Source organism: Dama dama, chromosome 21 (genome assembly GCF_033118175.1).
Source record: "Dama dama isolate Ldn47 chromosome 21, ASM3311817v1, whole genome shotgun sequence".
Classification (NCBI taxonomy): Eukaryota; Metazoa; Chordata; class Mammalia; order Artiodactyla; family Cervidae; genus Dama; species Dama dama.
Window position 1 is genome coordinate 78,249,471 of NC_083701.1, and position 18,054 is coordinate 78,267,524.

At 44.5% G+C, this 18,054-nt stretch overlaps 1 protein-coding gene across 1 annotated transcript; it reads right to left on the reverse strand.

Moving 5' to 3' along the window:
* Window positions 1-1,896: 1,896 nt before the first annotated feature.
* Window positions 1,897-15,410, reverse strand: DSCC1 (DNA replication and sister chromatid cohesion 1). Its single transcript, XM_061123871.1, has 9 exons — window positions 15,187-15,410; window positions 12,769-12,937; window positions 10,192-10,326; window positions 7,577-7,667; window positions 5,252-5,390; window positions 4,694-4,746; window positions 4,328-4,482; window positions 3,018-3,166; window positions 1,897-2,250 (listed from the first exon to the last, which is right to left on the reverse strand). The coding sequence occupies exons 1-9, from the start codon at window positions 15,354-15,356 to the stop codon at window positions 2,142-2,144; spliced, it is 1,170 nt and encodes a 389-aa protein (XP_060979854.1). The 5' UTR covers window positions 15,357-15,410; the 3' UTR covers window positions 1,897-2,141.
* Between the last annotated feature and the right edge of the window lie 2,644 nt (window positions 15,411-18,054).

Below are 18,054 nucleotides of genomic sequence, written 5' to 3' on the forward strand. Positions count from 1 at the left end.
AAGACGAGATTTCACCTCAAGGAGTCTAACTCGAACTCGAGTCCTCACTAGGCATTGCTGCCTCGGTATTTATTGAAAAATTATTAAATAAGTGGATTATACAGATGTAGAATTACTGAAACACCGGACTATTTTGAAGTCATCTGCATTTCATGTGCATGAGAATAAAACGGTTGTAAATTCCAGTGACAGTTAAATCTTTGTTAATTGTGGATTATCCATTAACTTTTTTTTTTTTTAACTTTGGACCAGGTTTAACCCTTCAAACTATCCTGATGACAAGTTCATTAGCTAAAATTAATTTGAACTTTGGTCTAAAGGAAAACACACTAGGAAAATAAAGATGTAAAATAACTTTATCAAGCATTCCAAAACCAGAAATTACTTGTAGGTTTTGAGTATTACCTGTGTCAGTATCCTTCATTATAGGATTATAAACTATTGTTAGTATTCTTCACAGGGGATTAGTATTCAAAGGGTCTTCTTGAATTACAACCTTTTTAATACCATTTTGCATGGAAGATGGAGAATATTTAGCAAGATAGATGCAATTGGGTTAAAAAGAGGTCACTGGGTTAAGGAAAGAATGGGAGGCAAATAAGCAGTGAAGTAGTACACAGACTTTCATCCCAAAGAGCGTATCTGAGGTAGGAGGTAGACAGGCCCCTGGGCTGGGCAGCTGGTGTCTGTCAAGTGTAGAAAAACTGAAGCTTTGTCTTCTCCACACTCCAAGGACAAAGCTAGTTGCAGAAGCTGAGCTCTGCTGGAATAGAGATAAGATGACCATTCCTGAGGTCAAGGAAACTTCCTGACTGCACAGGTGCAAAGAGGCTCCTTGGAGGTAAACACGGGAGGCAGGGCAGTGATGCTCCACTAGTCTCTGTGGTGCAATCCATCTTTAGCAAAAAGTTGCGCTTGGACCTTAGAGCACTTCATCTCCGGAGAACAGACCGGATGTGGGGAAAGAAGATGGGCCAAAGGAAAACAAAGACCAGGAAGAACTGTCCTATAGAAGTGATTTAAGGCACCTTTGCTGCGCCCCTGCCCATTAGGGAGGACGGCCACACCCTTTCTTTCTGTGTGTATTTCTGCCTTCCTCTGTCTTAAACTGTTTGTTTCTGTGCCCCCCCACTTGTTATGCTGTATCTCTGAAAATAAACTTTGTACCTGTATTTAGTTTTTGCCTCCTCAAAACATTTGTTTTCAAAGGAGGCCACAGCCAGGGGCACTTCACTTCTTGCCTGTGGCCCCTGGTGCCTCCCCCGTGGCTCAAACAGTGAAGAATCTACTTGCAATGCCAGAGACCTGAGTTCAGTCCCTGGGGTGGGAAGATCCCCTAGAGACGGAATGGCAACCCACTCCAGTGTTCTTGCCTTGAGAGTCCCATGCACTGAGGAGCCTGGAGGGGCTCCAGTCCGTGGGTTCGCAGAGTCGGATATGACTAAAACGACTAACACTTTCCATTTCACTTTCTAGCCCCTGGTGGACTAGCAGCTTGGACTCTCTGTGTTTTATTCAGCCTCCCAGATTTGATTCCGGGGCAGGGAGCTAAGATCTCTCTCAGGACCACTCACTGTTGTCTTTCTGAAATCGTATCTACAGCAGCCAGGGGAACAAGAGCCATTATCATCAATACAAACAACTACTTTAAATAACTGATAGCATCATGTGATTTCCTATTTTGGTGGAAGGTCAAAAGTAGAGGGGAACTCACTTGGGAAATGGTATTTAAGTAAATAAATAATTCTCTTCTAGTAAACTATTCGTATTTAGTTCTCTAAAAACTTTCAAATTTATTAATGACTAGAATGTCAAATCCTAATTAAAGAAATGCAATTTTCAATATAAAAAACCAAACCTGTCACTCTATAAATGAACTCATATAGACTGCCAAGATATACTAAATGTAGAAAGTAACACTTTTGTCCTTGTTTACACTGTGTACATGAAACAAACATATCCTGAAAGACATAAAATATCCTATCACCTTTAAGAAAAAAGAGCAGTAGTTTTAAAATACTTAAGGTGAGGCGAAAAGGCCTCAAAGCATTAGGTTTTTCAAAGTCTGCTATCCAAATACTTAAAAAAACACTTTCTTATATCCAGCAACTTTAGTCCCAAAGAAAAAACTGTTGTTCTTTTTAAGAAATGGGTCTTCTTGAGTTATAAACTTTGACACCATTTTGCATTGAAGATCGAGCATATTTTGTGAGTAGTGCACCAATGGTTAGCTTCTCTCCACACAAATCTCTGTGGGAACAATAAAAAAATTAATGAACAAAATAAAAAAAAATGAACACCACAAATAGTCTAGGGAACATAACATGATATTCACAGCACTAGTTCTTTACATCTTTCTCCCCTAAGTCCACCTTTCCAACAAACATAAGGGTATGTATTTGTGGGAGAGATAGGTGTAGAGAGAGGTTACTAAGCCATAACTGAACTAGATATATTACACGTATATATTATCAACAACCTTCATGGTAAGAGTATGAGTCATGTATTACTTAACCCCATGTTAGATATAAGAAAACTGAGGCTGGGTAAAGAGAAGAGAGAGGCCCCAAGAGGCCCAGTGAGGAAGTGGTAGGGTTTGTTAGTGGATTTTGGGTCAGTCTGGCAAGCAGTGACTTCAGGGTGACCTTCTTAGGAATTCTGACTTTTCCCAAAATGTTTTAAACTAAGGCAGCAGGAAAGAAAGGTGGCCATCAGAGAGGAATGCTTGCCTTACAGTCACAGGAGGGATCACAGCAGACTGACCCTCTGAGAGCTGCAGTGTGCAAGAAGAGCAGAGAAGTGATTCTAGACACAGCAGAAAGGAAGAGAGATGACACATACCCTGCCAACCAGATCAGTACTCAGGCAGAATGACAAGAGAAAGGGCCAGCCAGAACTTGAGAAAGCTGGGAAGGAAGCAGTCATCAGGGAAGACTCAAAACAAAACAGAACTGAAACCCTAGCTACCTGTTAGAAAAAGAACAATCCTCAAAATCCATCTGTAATAAATTACTTACTGAATATATGGAGCAATATCTTCTTCTGTCCACTTCTCTCTCAAAGAGAACAGACTATTGAAACGTTCCTGATCCCCCTCAGGTAAGTCTTCTGCTTTCAACAGAAATATGACTTCCGGTCTTGACTGTCTATCCACCAAGGCCAAACCCTGTAAGAAATGAGAAAAAGAAGAGTTCAAGTAATGGTCTAATGTTAAAAAAAAAAAAAAAAAAAGACTCATTCTTTTACCTTATGTTGAGCTTAGCCCGAAGTATTTAAAACCTCAGCATCGTGAAGCTGAGCAGCTTACCTTTTTCATAAAGAGAGCACCTCTGAGCAGTCACTTCCCTTCCCTTCTAGAATCTGGCTTTTACCACCACCAGCCTAGTGAAAAGGCTCTAGTTCTAAACCTCACTGTGAGCTGTCATTGCCGAGCCCATGGGCCCTTTATTGGATTTCTCTCACTAGCCCCCTTTACTTCATTAGTATTGATCACCTCTTCCTCTTTAAGCCTGCATCACGATTTCATACCTTTTCTCCTGACCTGATGTTTTAATTCCCTGGGACCCTAGACCACCCCCTCTAACTGTTTCACTGGCACTACCCTCGGTAACCACCTCTAAACCTGTGACTCCATCCACCACTCACTGACTTGCTAATGACTGTAATATTTGAACTCCACCTCAAATCCTTCGTCCAAGCACCAGACCTCTTCAGCTGAACTTATATATGAACTCATTGTGCCTGCTGCCCAAACCTGCTCTAAGTTCCACTATCCCAGGAATCCTAGGAAGTGAAAGTTCCAGTCGTGTCCAACTCTGCAACGCCATGGACTATACAGTCCACGCAATTCTTCAGGCCAGAACCCCGGAGTGTGCAGCCATTCCCTTCTCCAGGGGATCTTCCCAACCCAGGGACTGAACCCAGGTCTCCCGCATTGCAGGTGGATTCTTTACCAGCTGAGCCACAAGGGAAGCCCAAGGGAAACCTAGTCACAAGGGAAACCTAGGCATCAACCTAACTGTAAATGGGCCCAAAAGATCTTACTGAGGTGACAAATGTTCTAAAACTAGACTGTGGTGGGTGGAAACTCATTAAATTTACTACAAATTCTTTACAAACGGGCGGACTGTGATATGTAAATTGTACTTCAATTAAGTGGGGTTTGTGGGTTTTTTGTTTTGTTTTTTTAAAAGATTTTTGTGATGGATTGAATGTGGAATGCACTCCTAAGGTAGGGAAATAAATTGTCTCCATATTCGGTTCCAACACAGGCTTCCTTTCACCTCGTAACCTGCGGAGTCATGGAGGGAGTCACGTCGCCCCCTACCTTCAGCTGATCCAGCCTGGTTGTCATTCCTTCGGGAACACTCTGTTGCCATACTTCGTGAAACTCGACGAGATTGAATTTCACTGCGTTCTGAAGTAGCATCTGTGCTGTAGCTCTGCATATCTTATCTGCACTCAGTTCAAAATAAACTTCACCTAAGGACAGGGCAGCAGATGGCGTCACACTGTCTTCTGAGCTGTACCACCGTCCCCTTTCCCTCGTTGCAAATTCCCAGAAGGAATCACACACAACTCATCTCCCAGACCCCCGTGGAGATCTGAGTTTTAACAGGAAGACACGTCAAAAGGCATGCCAAGTTTCACACACCAAGTTAAAACACCCCTTAAAATACTCTCCCAATCTCACCTTCCTCTGTGTATCTCTTTCCATAACATTTAAGACAGTGTTCAATCATTTCCCTGAAAAATTTTAAATGCTTATTTGAAAAGTTTTCACAATTTTATGCATTAACTTTCAAACACTATTGCTAACTATAAACTAAGATATAAATCTGAAATACTGGGACTTCCCTGGAGCACAGGTTTGATTCCTGGTCAGGAAACTAAGATCCGACATACTAAGTGGTATAGCCAAGAAACTTTAAAAAATAAAAACTAAAATATACTGGAAAGCTACGATGTGCCAGGCCCCATGTTAAACGTTTTTATACAAATCATGTGAGCATACATTTATTATAAAATAACATATATAATTATTTATTTATATTTTTAATGGCAGGAAAAAAAGTGACACATTTATTCACTCCAGTGACCCAAATTCCCAAGTCCTTTTCAGTTGTATATTTTTTAGATTTCTATGAGATATTAATATATAAAGAGTTTATGCCCTGGGTTTAGTCCTACCCTGGATAATAATTTTCTTTCCCTTTAAGAAAATCTGGAAGGATGGGGAATAAATACTTACTCTGGCTCCAATGGTCCAAGTTCCTGAAGGCATGTATTCAAAGGAACTTTGCTAAAAGACCAAGATTCGGAATCCACAAGCTGAGTTATATGATTCAGAAGTTTCATCTCATAATCAAATTCGAGAATCCTCCAATAACCTATAAATTCCCAAAGTTACATTTACCAAAGAACATTCATTTTAATTTAAACATACTTAATTTAAACAAATGAACTGACTGATAAGACTGATACAGTAGCAGTATACTCTTGCCCACTGCAAAAAAGAGACATGGTAAGCCTTAGCTTTCTTTATAAACAATGCTTCTGTTTCGGCTTTTCTCCCAATCGTCGCAAACTCTGTCAAGGGAGGTCAGGTGGTTTTTAAAGGGTACTTTCCACATGACCAACATTTTGACTTTTTTTCAAGTGCTTTAATCTTCAATTATCTCATAATAATCTTGTTCTAAATGGAAATGGGGAAACTGGCAGCTGGTACGGCCATTTTCTCAGAAGGTCACACAAATGAGCTGAAGGTCTCGGGCCGGATATTCCACATGGTGACTTCCGCAGCAGGGACTGGCATGGTTACACCCTCCCGCCAGCCACCTTGGAGAGGCGGTCTTGTGCTCATGAAGAAGTCCAGTTCAAGGACTTTCCTGGTGGTCCAGTTGTCAGGAATATGCCGTGCAATGCAGGGGATGTGGGCTGGATCACTGGTCGGGGAACTAAGACCCCACATGCCGAGAAGCAACTAAGCCTGCACGCCACGAGAGAGCCTGTGTGCGCCGACTGCTGAAGGCCGAGCAGCACAGCTGGAAAATCTGCCCCACAGCGAAGGATCCCGTTAAGAGGCAGTGAAGACCCACACGCCGCAAGCAACTAAGACGCCAGGCAGCCAAATGGAAGAACAAATATATTTTTAAAAAGGAAGTCTAGTTCATTCACGAGATAACAGACTCAAATACGATGTGGACCAGCAGCAAAACAGAGGCTGGGTGTCCAGATATATTTCCCAATTCCTATGAAAGATGATGAAATGCCACCTTATGACCGAAGGCACTGCCAACACCCCTGGAGAAACGAATCAAGAGCACACCCGTCATTCCCAAGGGAGAATGCTCCTACTCTTATTCTGAATAAACATGGAACATTCCATGCTAAAACACGATATTTTTAACAAAAGCAAAATTCCAAAGTTTTGCTTTGTTTCTTTGAAATGTGCTTGTTCCGAAGCAAAATTGAAAAAGAAAACTAGGAAACAAATCTATGCATCCCACCACCCCATGCACACACCAAAATACTATCCATTCCCGTGCAATAAACAAAAAATGCAGAGGGCTGCATTAAATCCATTTTTCTATTCTTAACCTTAATATTCATGGTATCCCTATACCATAGTAATTAGAAGCAGGCATCCACAATTAAAAACTCAAGGAACCACAACAAAGAACTAAGTGCTTCCAGTTAGTTCTAAAGTCATGTGCAGCTGCTTTACTCAGCAGAATTGACCACAGAAGCTAATCTCGCTTGGAAGATTGTGAGTAAATTGAAAAGCACATCCACCAAACAAAGCCAATTTCCTCCTTCCTAACACATGGGTGCAGAATTAAGCTGCTTCGCTGGGCAAGTTTGAGAGGGGTGAGAAATGCACACAAACATCTCCTCAAGTATTAATGCAGGCCCAGACGTGGGGGGTAGGGAGGGGAGGGGCTGGGGGGGCTCCCGCTCCACCACTCCGGACCAGAAGAAAGTCAGAACGTTGCAGAAGATTCTGCTGGGCTACTCCATCAATCTCTTGCCGCTACTGCTTTTACACAGCTTTATCGTATAAACTACTTCACACTTAGGCAAAAAGCATGTTGAGTGATCACAAGAATAAATGTATCTTCCAAGCAGTTTGGAAATACAATGAGTTAATTCTGAACCAGGAGTTCAAGTACCTGGTTTGATGCCTCATCCTGCCACTATCTCGACATGGAGCCCTGGACCAGTCTGTTTCCCTTCCCAGGCCTTGGTTTCCTCACCTAGTAAAGACAATGAAGGGCACAGACGACCTGATATCTAAGACCTTTCCTGATCAAACGTGGCTCTTCCATTACCACTCAGTCCAAAGGAAAAGGCCTGTAAGGAGCGAATAAAGTCACTGGTCAGAGACTGACATCCTTATTAAAGGTGATCACATGGAGTCTCTGCCCCACACCCCAGAACACAAATATCGTCATCTCTAAGACCAGAAGAGGACTAAATAAACAGCATGCAACAGCAATAAACATAGGGAGATATACAAAACCCCTCTCGTATTATACCCAGCTCCACCACTGTTGGTAACTGAAAGTGACGCTACCTCCAATTTCACAGGCATTGAGAACTCGTAACTGAGTCATTATTTCTTCCTCACTTGCCTGAATTTGATCAAGCAAATCTTCAGTCGCATACTGAAACAAACAAACAAACAAACAAAAAACGCATTTTAGGACAAGAATTTTTTTCAAACATTGAATTTTGAGGGAATAAATACATAGGACAGACAATATTTATAGCTTAATTTCTTTAGTTAATATGTAATGATAACTAGACAAAATCAGAGAATATCTTAGAAGAAAACAGCAAATCTTTGTGATGTTGAATGTGGCAATTGTTTTAGATATGATGCTGAAAACACAAGGAATAAAATGTAAACACATTATGTGGACTTCATCAAAATGAAAATCTCTGTACATTTACCACAATTTTTTTTTTATAAAAAATCAAGAAAGTGAAACAATAACTCATAAAATAGAAGAAAATATTTGCAAATTTTATCTGTCAAAAGAGCTTGTGTTTAGATTACATAAAAAGCCCTCCAACAATTTAATAATAAAGTAATCCACCTGAAAATTGGCAAAGGAGTTTCTGTATAAACATTTTATATAAAGCCCATAGAGAATGACCACAGGACCCATCAATTTCACTCTTTAGTGTATGTGTGTCTATACATATTCAAGAAAAATTAAAACATAGGTTCACTAGACACTTGAACATGAATGTTCACAGCAGTGTTATTCCTAATAAGCAAGTAATCAACAACAACCAAAAAGCAGAAACTACCCAAATGTTCATCAACTGATGAATGGATGCATAAAATATGGTATATCCATAAGATGGGGTATTATTCAGCAATGAAAAGTAATGGATGAACCTTGAAGACAGCATGCTAGGTTAAAGACGCCTGCCAGAAAAGGCCACTTACCTGATTCTATTCATACAAAATGCCCAGAAGAAGGAAATCAAGAGACAGAATGTAGATTACTGGCTGCCTAGGGCTGAGGTGGGAGAGAGAGAGGAGAGAAAGGCGGGACTAAGAGGTCAAGACTGAGGGGGGAGAGAGAGAGAGAAAGGCGGGACTGAGGGGTCAGGGCTGAGGGGAGACAGAGAGACAAAGGCGGGACTGAGGGGTCAGGGCTGAGGGGAGAGAGAGAGAGAGAGAGAGAAAGGCAGGACTGAGGACTGAGGGGTCAGGGCTGAGGGGGGGAGAGAGAGAGAGAAAGGCGGGACTGAGGGGTCAGGGCTGAGGGGAGACAGAGAGACAAAGGCGGGACTGAGGACTGAGGGGTCAGGGCTGAGGAGAGAGAGAGAGAGAGAGAGAGAAAGGCAGGACTGAGGGGTCAGGACTGAGAAGAGAGAGAGAAAGTCAGGACTGAGAGGTCAAGGCTGAAGGGGGGAGAGAGAGAGAGAAAGGCGGGACTGAGGGGTCAGGGCTGAGGGGAGACAGAGAGACAAAGGCGGGACTGAGGGGTCAGGGCTGAGGGGAGACAGAGAGAGAAAGGCAGGACTGAGGACTGAGGGGTCAGGGCTGAGGAGAGAGAGAGAGAGAGAGAGAGAAAGGCAGGACTGAGGGGTCAGGACTGAGAAGAGAGAGAGAAAGTCAGGACTGAGAGGTCAAGGCTGAAGGGGGGAGAGAGAGAGAGAAAGGCGGGACTGAGGGGTCAGGGCTGAGGGGAGACAGAGAGACAAAGGCGGGACTGAGGGGTCAGGGCTGAGGAGGGAGAGAGAGAGAGAGAGAGAGAAAGGCGGGACTGAGGGGTCAGGGCTGAGGGGAGACAGAGAGACAAAGGCGGGACTGAGGGGTCAGGGCTGAGGGGAGACAGAGAGAGAAAGGCAGGACTGAGGACTGAGGGGTCAGGGCTGAGGAGAGAGAGAGAGAGAGAGAGAGAAAGGCAGGACTGAGGGGTCAGGACTGAGAAGAGAGAGAGAAAGTCAGGACTGAGAGGTCAAGGCTGAAGGGGGGAGACAGAGAGACAAAGGCGGGACTGAGGGGTCAGGGCTGAGGGGAGACAGAGAGAGAAAGGCAGGACTGAGGGGTCAGGACTGAGGAGAGAGAGAGAAAGTCAGGACTGAGAAGTCAAGGCTGAAGGGGGGAGAGAGAGAGAGAAAGGCAGGACTGAGGGGTCAGGGCTGAGAAGAGAGAGAGAAAGTCAGGACTGAGAGGTCAAGGCTGAAGGGGGGAGAGAGAGAGAGAAAGGCGGGACTGAGGGGTCAGTCAGAGGGGAGACAGAGAGGCAGGACTAAGGGAACAGCTAAGGGGTAGAGTTTCCTTAGAGGGGTGATAAAAATATTCTAAGCTTCATCAAGTTTATGATCACACAGCTCTGTGAATGCACTAAAAGTGTTGAATTACACACTTTAAAATAAGCAAATTGCTTGGTATATTAATCAGATCTCAATAAGGCCGTGACAAAGAAAAAATGTCAATCAGTTGAACTTCTAGTACAAATATGTTGGAAGGTGGTAGGGGACAGAAGAAATGAGATTGACAAAATATTGATAAATGGTCAACAGAGTCAACTTATCAGTCTTTCTGCTTTGGGGTATGTGTGAAATTTTCATAGTATGAACATTAAAAAGAATGTCACCATTAAACAATGTCACTATAGCTCTATTATCAAAATTCCAATTAAAAAATGAAAATAACAGTCTTACTTTTAAGTGACTGGAATCCTTTTCTTTTTCACTGTCAGGTCCTTCATAGGTATTTTCCATCAAAAGTTTCTTTAACTTCTTTAGTTTAGGTCTACATCTTCTTAATTCCCAGTAATTGTTAGTAAAACCAAAGATCTAGAGATTACAAATACATCATAATCTTTCAGGGGCCATCCTAAAAGAAAACTTCATACAAAATTTCATCCAACACCTTTATCCTCCATTATAAGCAAGAAAAGGGAGCCAAGTCATTCTGCTTTCTGCCAAGAAGGTGCTCATCCAGACGTGTGCTTGAGATGGCTACACATCTGCAGGTCACATCTGTTTAAACCTCAATCAAGAAGACACTGCCAACATAAGGAGAATCGATAATTAAGTTTCTTCCATTGTCGTTGTTGTTCAGTGGCCAAGTCACGTCCAACTCTTTGCAACCTCCTGGGCTGCAGCACACCAGGCTTCCCTGTCCTTCATGATCTCCCAAAGTTTGCTCAAACGCATGTCCATTGAGTCGGTGATGCCATCCAACCATCTATTCCTGTCACCCCCTCCTCCTGTTTTTCCACATCTCAAGTGTATTCTGGAAACTTAAGAGTGTGCCCAGAAAAGAATGACCAGGAAGGTGCCAATTCTGCAAACCAGGTGGAAACAACAGAGAAAGAATATATTTAGGCTGAAAAACAGAAAGTAAAGAAGAGACATTATCATAGTCTTCAAATTATGCATAGATATTAAAGTGAAGAGGGGGCACTCTTGCTCTGTATTGCTCATGATGCTAAAATTAAGCAGATGTTAAAAAAGAAAAGACTTCTATTCAATGCAAGAGCTTCCACTGGGTAGAACAGCAACTAATTCCTTACTGGACTTGAGAAACAGTGAGAGGCCTGTCACTCAGATCAAGTGATTGCGGCTAAAGGACAGATAAATTGCTGTTATCCTTCTCTTCAATCTCCAGGATTTGCCCAATCAACATCAGCACGTAGTAGGTGCTCAATAATTGTTTCACATGAAAGAAATGGAAAAAGGCTGAAATGGATTCTCTCTGGGATCCACTGTAGCTCTAAGACGGAAGGGCAGGGGACGCATCCACTCTCAAACCAGTAGAAGCCGTGACTGACGAGACAAGGTCCAGAGCCTGGCGGAGATGCCGCGGGGTCTGAGCAAAGCTCAAGGACCAAAACAGAAAGACCACTGAGCTCGCGCACAGTTCACAAAGAGGCACCCTGCCCGCTGGACCCAGCACACAGATGTTGGTGTGTGCCTTCGTGTTGAGGAAGAAAAGGAAGTTTAGTATGGACTTTTAATTAGCTGCCAACATTGAAAAATAAGGAGATTTTGCCCCCTAAAACCTAAATTTTAAGCTTCACTTGGACAAAAGAAATCAGGTCTGGCAATGCTGGGCGGCTTTCCCACAAGGCCAAGAAGCACCAACCTACCTGCCTGAGGCCTGTGCACCCCAATCTGTCACAGACCCCCATTCCTTATCACCCCCGAGCCTGGGTACCCACTGCCATTTATCAATGCCAGTCTGCTCTGCTCAGGTGCATTCCTTACCGAGCCTTTTTAAGCTGAAGTGCAACCCAAAGATTCTGAAACTCTGGCTAGCAGATCTCTGTTAAGTTTTACTTGGTCCCAGAACACAGAACTCCGGTAAGAAGAGCTCAAAGGTACTCACGGATGTTTCTACCCTCTCCAAAACACCCACAAGACAGGTAAAAATAACATCTTTTCCAAAAGGATGAAAGTCAAAATTTATAGCTCATTACAATAAAAGACATAACTCTACAGAAACCAAAGTACGATATTTACTGGCAGTTTCTCTGTTCTAGCAATATCATATGAACCACTCAAGTGTCCCAGTATTTTCCCTTATTTCTATTCCAATTCTGTTTTTAGGAAGTAGTTGGTTTGAAGTTAATCTAATAGAATTAAGGTGCTTTGACTATATACGTGTAACTATCTAGCCAGGATAGAAACTTTTGTTTGGTACTTGCCATCAGTAGTCTCCAAAGTAATTAAGAATTTCTTATACATGGCCATGGACAGTTAAGAACTAAACCAACTTCAAAGGTGAGAAACACACTTCCCTCAAAAACATACTTTCTCATTTCCGTACGTCACCTAATGCACTAGCTATAGTTTGAGGGAATCACCTTTCAAAACCTATCCACAGCAAAACTCCCTGAAAATAGGTAAAACTTTTAGAATGAGTCACCTAATAGTAAATTTTCTATATTACAGAAAACGGTCAGCTTATCTGGGACTTAAACATCACAGTGGGAAAATAAAGACAACTTTACATGACTCCAAACAAAAATAACGCTGAGAAATTTCCAATTTCATCAGAGAAATTTTCAGATTCTCTGTGATTATACATTTCACACCTCCAGTTTTTTTTTCTTTTTTTTTGGCCTCATTGCATGGGAGATCTTAGTTCCTGAAGCAGGAACCGAACCCACACCGCCTGCATTGGGAGCACAGAGTCTTAACCATGGGACCACCAGGGAAGTCCCACACCCTGAGTTTTCAATTAAAAGCATGTTGTCTTTTTCAAATAAGTCAGGAAATAGAAGACAGTACCTCAGTGTGAATAATGTTACAGTGTGTTTCTTCCATCTTCAGCTGCTCTGGAATTTTACAACCAGGAATAAAAAGCAACATATTGGAAGTGTCTGCTACTTTCAAATCGTACGTTTTGTCTTCACTGCACAGAACAGCCTGCTCATCCTTATCACCACGAATCACCAGACTGCAGGAAAATGGGGGAAAAAAAATACATGACTTATTGAGACACTAATGGCCAGCCTCATTACACACAGTTCCAAAACCCTCTAGGTTTCCAGAATTTAAAACAGAGTCTTGAGGCTATGTCTGGCCCCTCCTCTCACAGGGCCCCCCCCCAGTGATGGGCTCCATAGGGTAAGGACTGGGCCAATTGACTCACTAAGGAAAAATAACTCCATACAGGCAAAAAAAAAAAAAAAGCCAAATCCAAAGAGGCCAAATGTTACCACATGGCTTCTTTGTGTAAACCGCTGGGAAGAGTATCCGTAACCTGCAGTCAAGATGTCACAGCTTTCTAAAATCGCTAAAGCAATACTTTTCAAACTTATGAGTATGCATGTTAGAGAACCCTATTAAAAAGCAGGTCAGGATGCAGTTTGTCTGGGATGGGACATAGGATTCTGCATTACTAATAAGCTCCCTGATGAGGACTATGCTGCTGGCCATGATACCCACCCAAGTGGTCCTTCCTGTTTTGGCCTGAGCAACCCCTCACCATCAAATAAGCACATCCTGGCCTAATCATCACCTACGCTGCAAAGAAACTGGGACCTTGAGAAAAGAAGGCCACAGTGCTGAAAGAAAAATATGCAATGGGTATGTTTACAAACTAGAGTAAACGATGTCTCTGACAAGGGATCACAGGTAGAAAAAGGCAAGAAGAAGGAAGAGGGTAAGGTCAAAAGTGAGAAGGGGGAAGGAGAAAAATAAAGGACGAAGATAATGGAGATGACAAAAACAGAGTTGATTCTAGCAGTCTTCCTTGTCTATATTTAATCCTCCTGTACCAAATTCACTTCTTTTAAATAAGTAATAAAAACTGTGAACTAAAAGACTGAATTAAAAAAACTAATCCTTCATTTAAGTGAAAATAAAGGGTTTTTTTTTTTTTAAAGCTTCCTGGTGCTAACAACATTCAAGAGTCCCAAGTACCTACTCTTAACATATATGTCCACATTGCACCATCTCTTTCAAATATTTTGTTTAAAACAACCCCTTCCCTCACCAAAAAATAAAAAAAAACTTTTTAATACTCCTTTTCATTCTGGTTTTTGCCAGCTAGATTAACTATAACTGGACAAAGCTGGTGCTCACACCTTAAGTCTTTTATCAAAGTCCTGCCAACTCAGCTGGGATGAAAACCCACAGTGATGTTTCTCCCTTAGTTCCGATAGATCCTTTACTGCTAGTATCTGAAGACTAGCCTATAATAATGTTCGATGAGTAAAGTAAGAAAAGTGAAAGACAGCCTAAAGGCGGCATAATTTAAAAAGAAAACATTTATTTATTTAACTGCACCAGGTCTTAGCTGCAGCTAGATCCCTGATCAGCGATTGAACCTCGGCCCCCTGCCTTGGGAGCACAGAGTCTTAGCCACTGGACCACCAGGGAAGTCCCCCAATTTTCAAAAGCCTACAAGATAACAAAGGTGAGTCAGTCTAGTTGTGTCCGACCCTTTTAGAGTCCATGGTCTGTAGCCCACCAGGCTCCTCTGCGCATGGGATTCTCCAGGCAAGAGTACTGGAGTGGGTTGCCAAGCCCTCCTTCAGGAGATCTTCCCAACCCGGGTTTTCTGCATGGCAGGCAGGCTCTTCACCACCTGAGCCACAACTACACAATAAAACACAGGTGTGAGAGGTACAGCAGTGCAGAAGAAAGTTAAACAAGAACCCTAACTCCTCGTGTTCAGGGGCTGCACAAAGCTGAGACAGAGAATGGACTTCTCCTGCATGTTTTTTAACCCATGGTCTTGCAGCAAATGTGTAGGGGACCTAGAATTAGAAAACAGCTTTAGATTATCAGTAGTGACCCCAAGCAAGTTGGTTTTTTTTTTTTTTTTTTTTTTTTTGAGGGGCTTCCACAATTACCAAATCTGTTTTTAAAAAAGTTTTAAACCTCTTCCCGCAAAGTCCTGGGTAAAATAAACCTAAGGAGAAGGCGAGAGGAACTCTGTAATTTACAATGCTGATACCATCACCGGGCGTCACGGTAAGACGCAGGCGCTCGGCGCAGGGCCTGGGAGCACGGTTCTGGAACAGCCCCCGACTTCCGCGGACGCCGCTTCCGGACTCGCGCCCGCCCGCAGCCGCCGGCGCAGCGCGGGCTCCTCTCTGCGCCCCCCGCCCCCGGGTCTCTTCTCCCGCCCCCTACTCGCTGTGTCCCCGCCCCGGCCCTGTCCCCCGGCCCCCTCTCTGCACCCCCGTGTCCCCCCACCTGCGCCCGGCGCGCAGCTGCGCGCACAGCGCGGGCTCCAGCTCCAGCAGGCATACGTCGCCGGTGGCCGCGGGCCCGAAGCGCAGACAGTGCGCGGCGGGCAGCAGCTCGGCCGCGTCCAGCTTGGCGGTCTGCAGCGTCGCGTCCACCTCGGCGCGGGTCCTCTCCATCGCCGCCGGGGGCCGGGGGGCGACCGACTCGGGAAACCGCGCGGGAAAAGCGCGCCGCCGGGAGGAGCGCGGCCTCGGTGGGCGGGCCAGGGACGGGGCGGGGCGGCGGCACAGGCGCGCCCCGCGGCCGGGCGTGCCCGGGCGGGGCCGAGACCCCGGGGGCGGGGGGAGACCGCGGTCCGGCCTCTCCGCTGCGCCCCGCTCCCCGTTTCCGCTGGGACCCCGCTCTCCTGGCCGTCGGCACAGCGGCGGGCGGGCCTTCACATACGCGTTTTTCCCGCATCATTGCATGAATCTTTCATCACGTGAAGAGCTTCCTTGGTGGCTCAGCTGGTAAAGAGTCCGCGTGCGTTGCGAGAGATGTGGGTTCGATCCCTGGGTTGGAAAGATCCCCTGGCGAAGGGAAAGGCTGCCCACTCCAGTATTCTGGCCTGGAGGATCCCGTGGACTGTGCAGTCGGACACACCTGAGCGACTCTCGCCGACCTAAGCTTCCCCGCGTGCGCGCTGCCGCCCAGCCGGGCCGGACTCTGAGTGACCGGTGGCCGGGCCCCAGGCCCCTCTGCCCACACTGCTGTGCTGGGCTCAGGTGGGCTCCCGATGCGCTCCTTGAGGACAGCAGACGTGACCTTCTCCGGGATGAGGAATGCGAACATCTTCCGTTGCTTGGGGGTTTCCGTTCTGAAAAGAGCCCAGAGATTCGGTGCTCCCCTGCGGGGGAACCTGGACTCTGCCCCAGGGCTGCGCTGTTGCTTCTTGGCTGTTCTCTTGTCTCTTCATCCGCTCCCATCCCCAGTTAGCACCTGTTGGAAAGGTCTCCCCGCCCAGGAGCTCCACGGAGCCCTGCTCCGTTTCGCCTTCCTTCACCATGGCCTGGTGCCAATGGATTGGCTCGTCTACACGTCAGGCGAGCAGTTCGGTTTGGTAACGAGACCACCCAGAGAGAGTGGGATGTGCAACTGAAGATGCCGCTGCTGCTGCTAAGTCGAGTCAGTCATGTCGGACTCTGTGCGACCCCATAGACGGCAGCCCACCAGGCTCCTCCGTCCCTGGGATTCTCCAGGCAAGAACACTGGAGTGGGCTGCCGTTTCCTTCTCCCGACTGAAGATGAAACCTCACCAAATATTTGTGGTGGAAGCCTTTCAAGATATGCCTCCCTGGAGGAAAGAACTGCACATGGTAGGAGAAACAGAATAAAGCAAGGTCTTGCAAAGCACATTACCTTGTGTTTACTTAAAAGTCACTTCAGACAAGGAAGTTCTTATTCATAGCAAGATTTATTTCATTCTATGGTAACTACAGTAGCTTAGATGTTTAACATCACGTCTTTTATTAATTAAACTTTTTAGGCTTTGCTTGCAGAACAGTTCAGATTTTCCCCACTAGGGAGGTAGTGTTTCATGTTACACAGAGTAGCCTGATTTGCCATTTTCTTCTGCTTTGCTTTAGAAAAGAGAAAAAAACATCTATTAAATATTTACTGAGTCAAGCACTCCACTGTGTATCCCATACACATTCCCTTCTACTGTCCTGGAAGAGGGAAAGGCTACGCACTCCAATATTCTGGCCTGGAGAATTCCATGGACTGTAAAGCCCATGGGGTCGCAAAGAGTTGGACACGATTGAGCAACTTTCACTTCACTTCACCTACTTCATCCTTGCAATAATCTAAGTCAGATCATGGCATTCTGCTGTTCAAAATCCGCCAATGGTTTCTGATCACTTTCAGAATGTGTCGTTGTTCAGTGCTAAGTTATATGCCAAAGCGTTTGACTGTGTGGATCACAATAAACTGTGGAAAATTCTGAAAGAGATGGGAATACCAGACAACCTGACCTACCTCCTGAGAAACCTGTATGCAGGTCAGGAAGCAACAGTTAGAACTGGACATGGAACAACACACTGGTTCCAAATAGGAAAAGGAGTACGTCAAGGCTGTATATTGTCACCCTGCTTATTTAACTTATATGCAGAGTACATCATGAAAAACGCTGGGCTGGATGAAGCACAAGCTGGAATCAAGATTGCAGGGAGAAATATCAATAACCTCAGATATGCAGATGACACCACCCTTATGGCAGAAAGTGAAGAAAAACTAAAGAGCCACTTGATGAAAGTGAAAGAGGAGAATGAAGGCAGTTGGCTTAAAGCTCACCATTCAGAAAACTAAGATCATGGTATCCGGTCCCATCACTTCATGGCAAATAGATGGGGAAACAGTGAAAACAGTGACAGACTTTATTTTGGGGCTCCAAAATCACTGAAGATGGTGACTGCAGCCATGAAATTAGAATTAGACGCTTACTCCTTGGAAGGAAAGCTATGACCAACCTGGAGAGCATATTAAAAAGCAGAGACATTACTTTGTCCACAAGGCCCGTCCCATCCAGGCTGTGGTTTTCCCAGTGGTCATCGGCACATCAGGCTCCCCTGCCCTTCACTGTTTCCAGCAGTTTGCTCACATTCATGTCCACTGAGTCGATGAAGCTATCTAAATAAAATAAAGTAAATATCTTAAAAATACACAGTGTGAGAGTTGTGAATTTTAGTTTTATCAGGGTCTTTATGAAGACTAGAGCCTGGGAGGTAACCACTCAACATAAAGGAGGTGGGGGAGAAGCCAGTTTATATATGATTTTAGGAAATATGCGCAGTCAAGCATAGTTAACATTAGCGTTAGCCGCTCAGTCGTGTCCGA

Bases quoted from the DNA above. Each gene is read 5' to 3' on its own strand.
- DSCC1 (XM_061123871.1), bottom strand. From the start codon at position 15,356: ATGGAGAGGACCCGCGCCGAGGTGGACGCGACGCTGCAGACCGCCAAG. The intron at 12,938-15,186 runs GTGGGGGGACAC...ATTTTCCTGCAG, and splicing joins CAGCTGCGCGCCGGGCGCAG to TCTGGTGATTCGTGGTGATA. The intron at 3,167-4,327 runs GTAGGGGGCGAC...CATTTCTTACAG, and splicing joins CCAGGCTGGATCAGCTGAAG to GGTTTGGCCTTGGTGGATAG.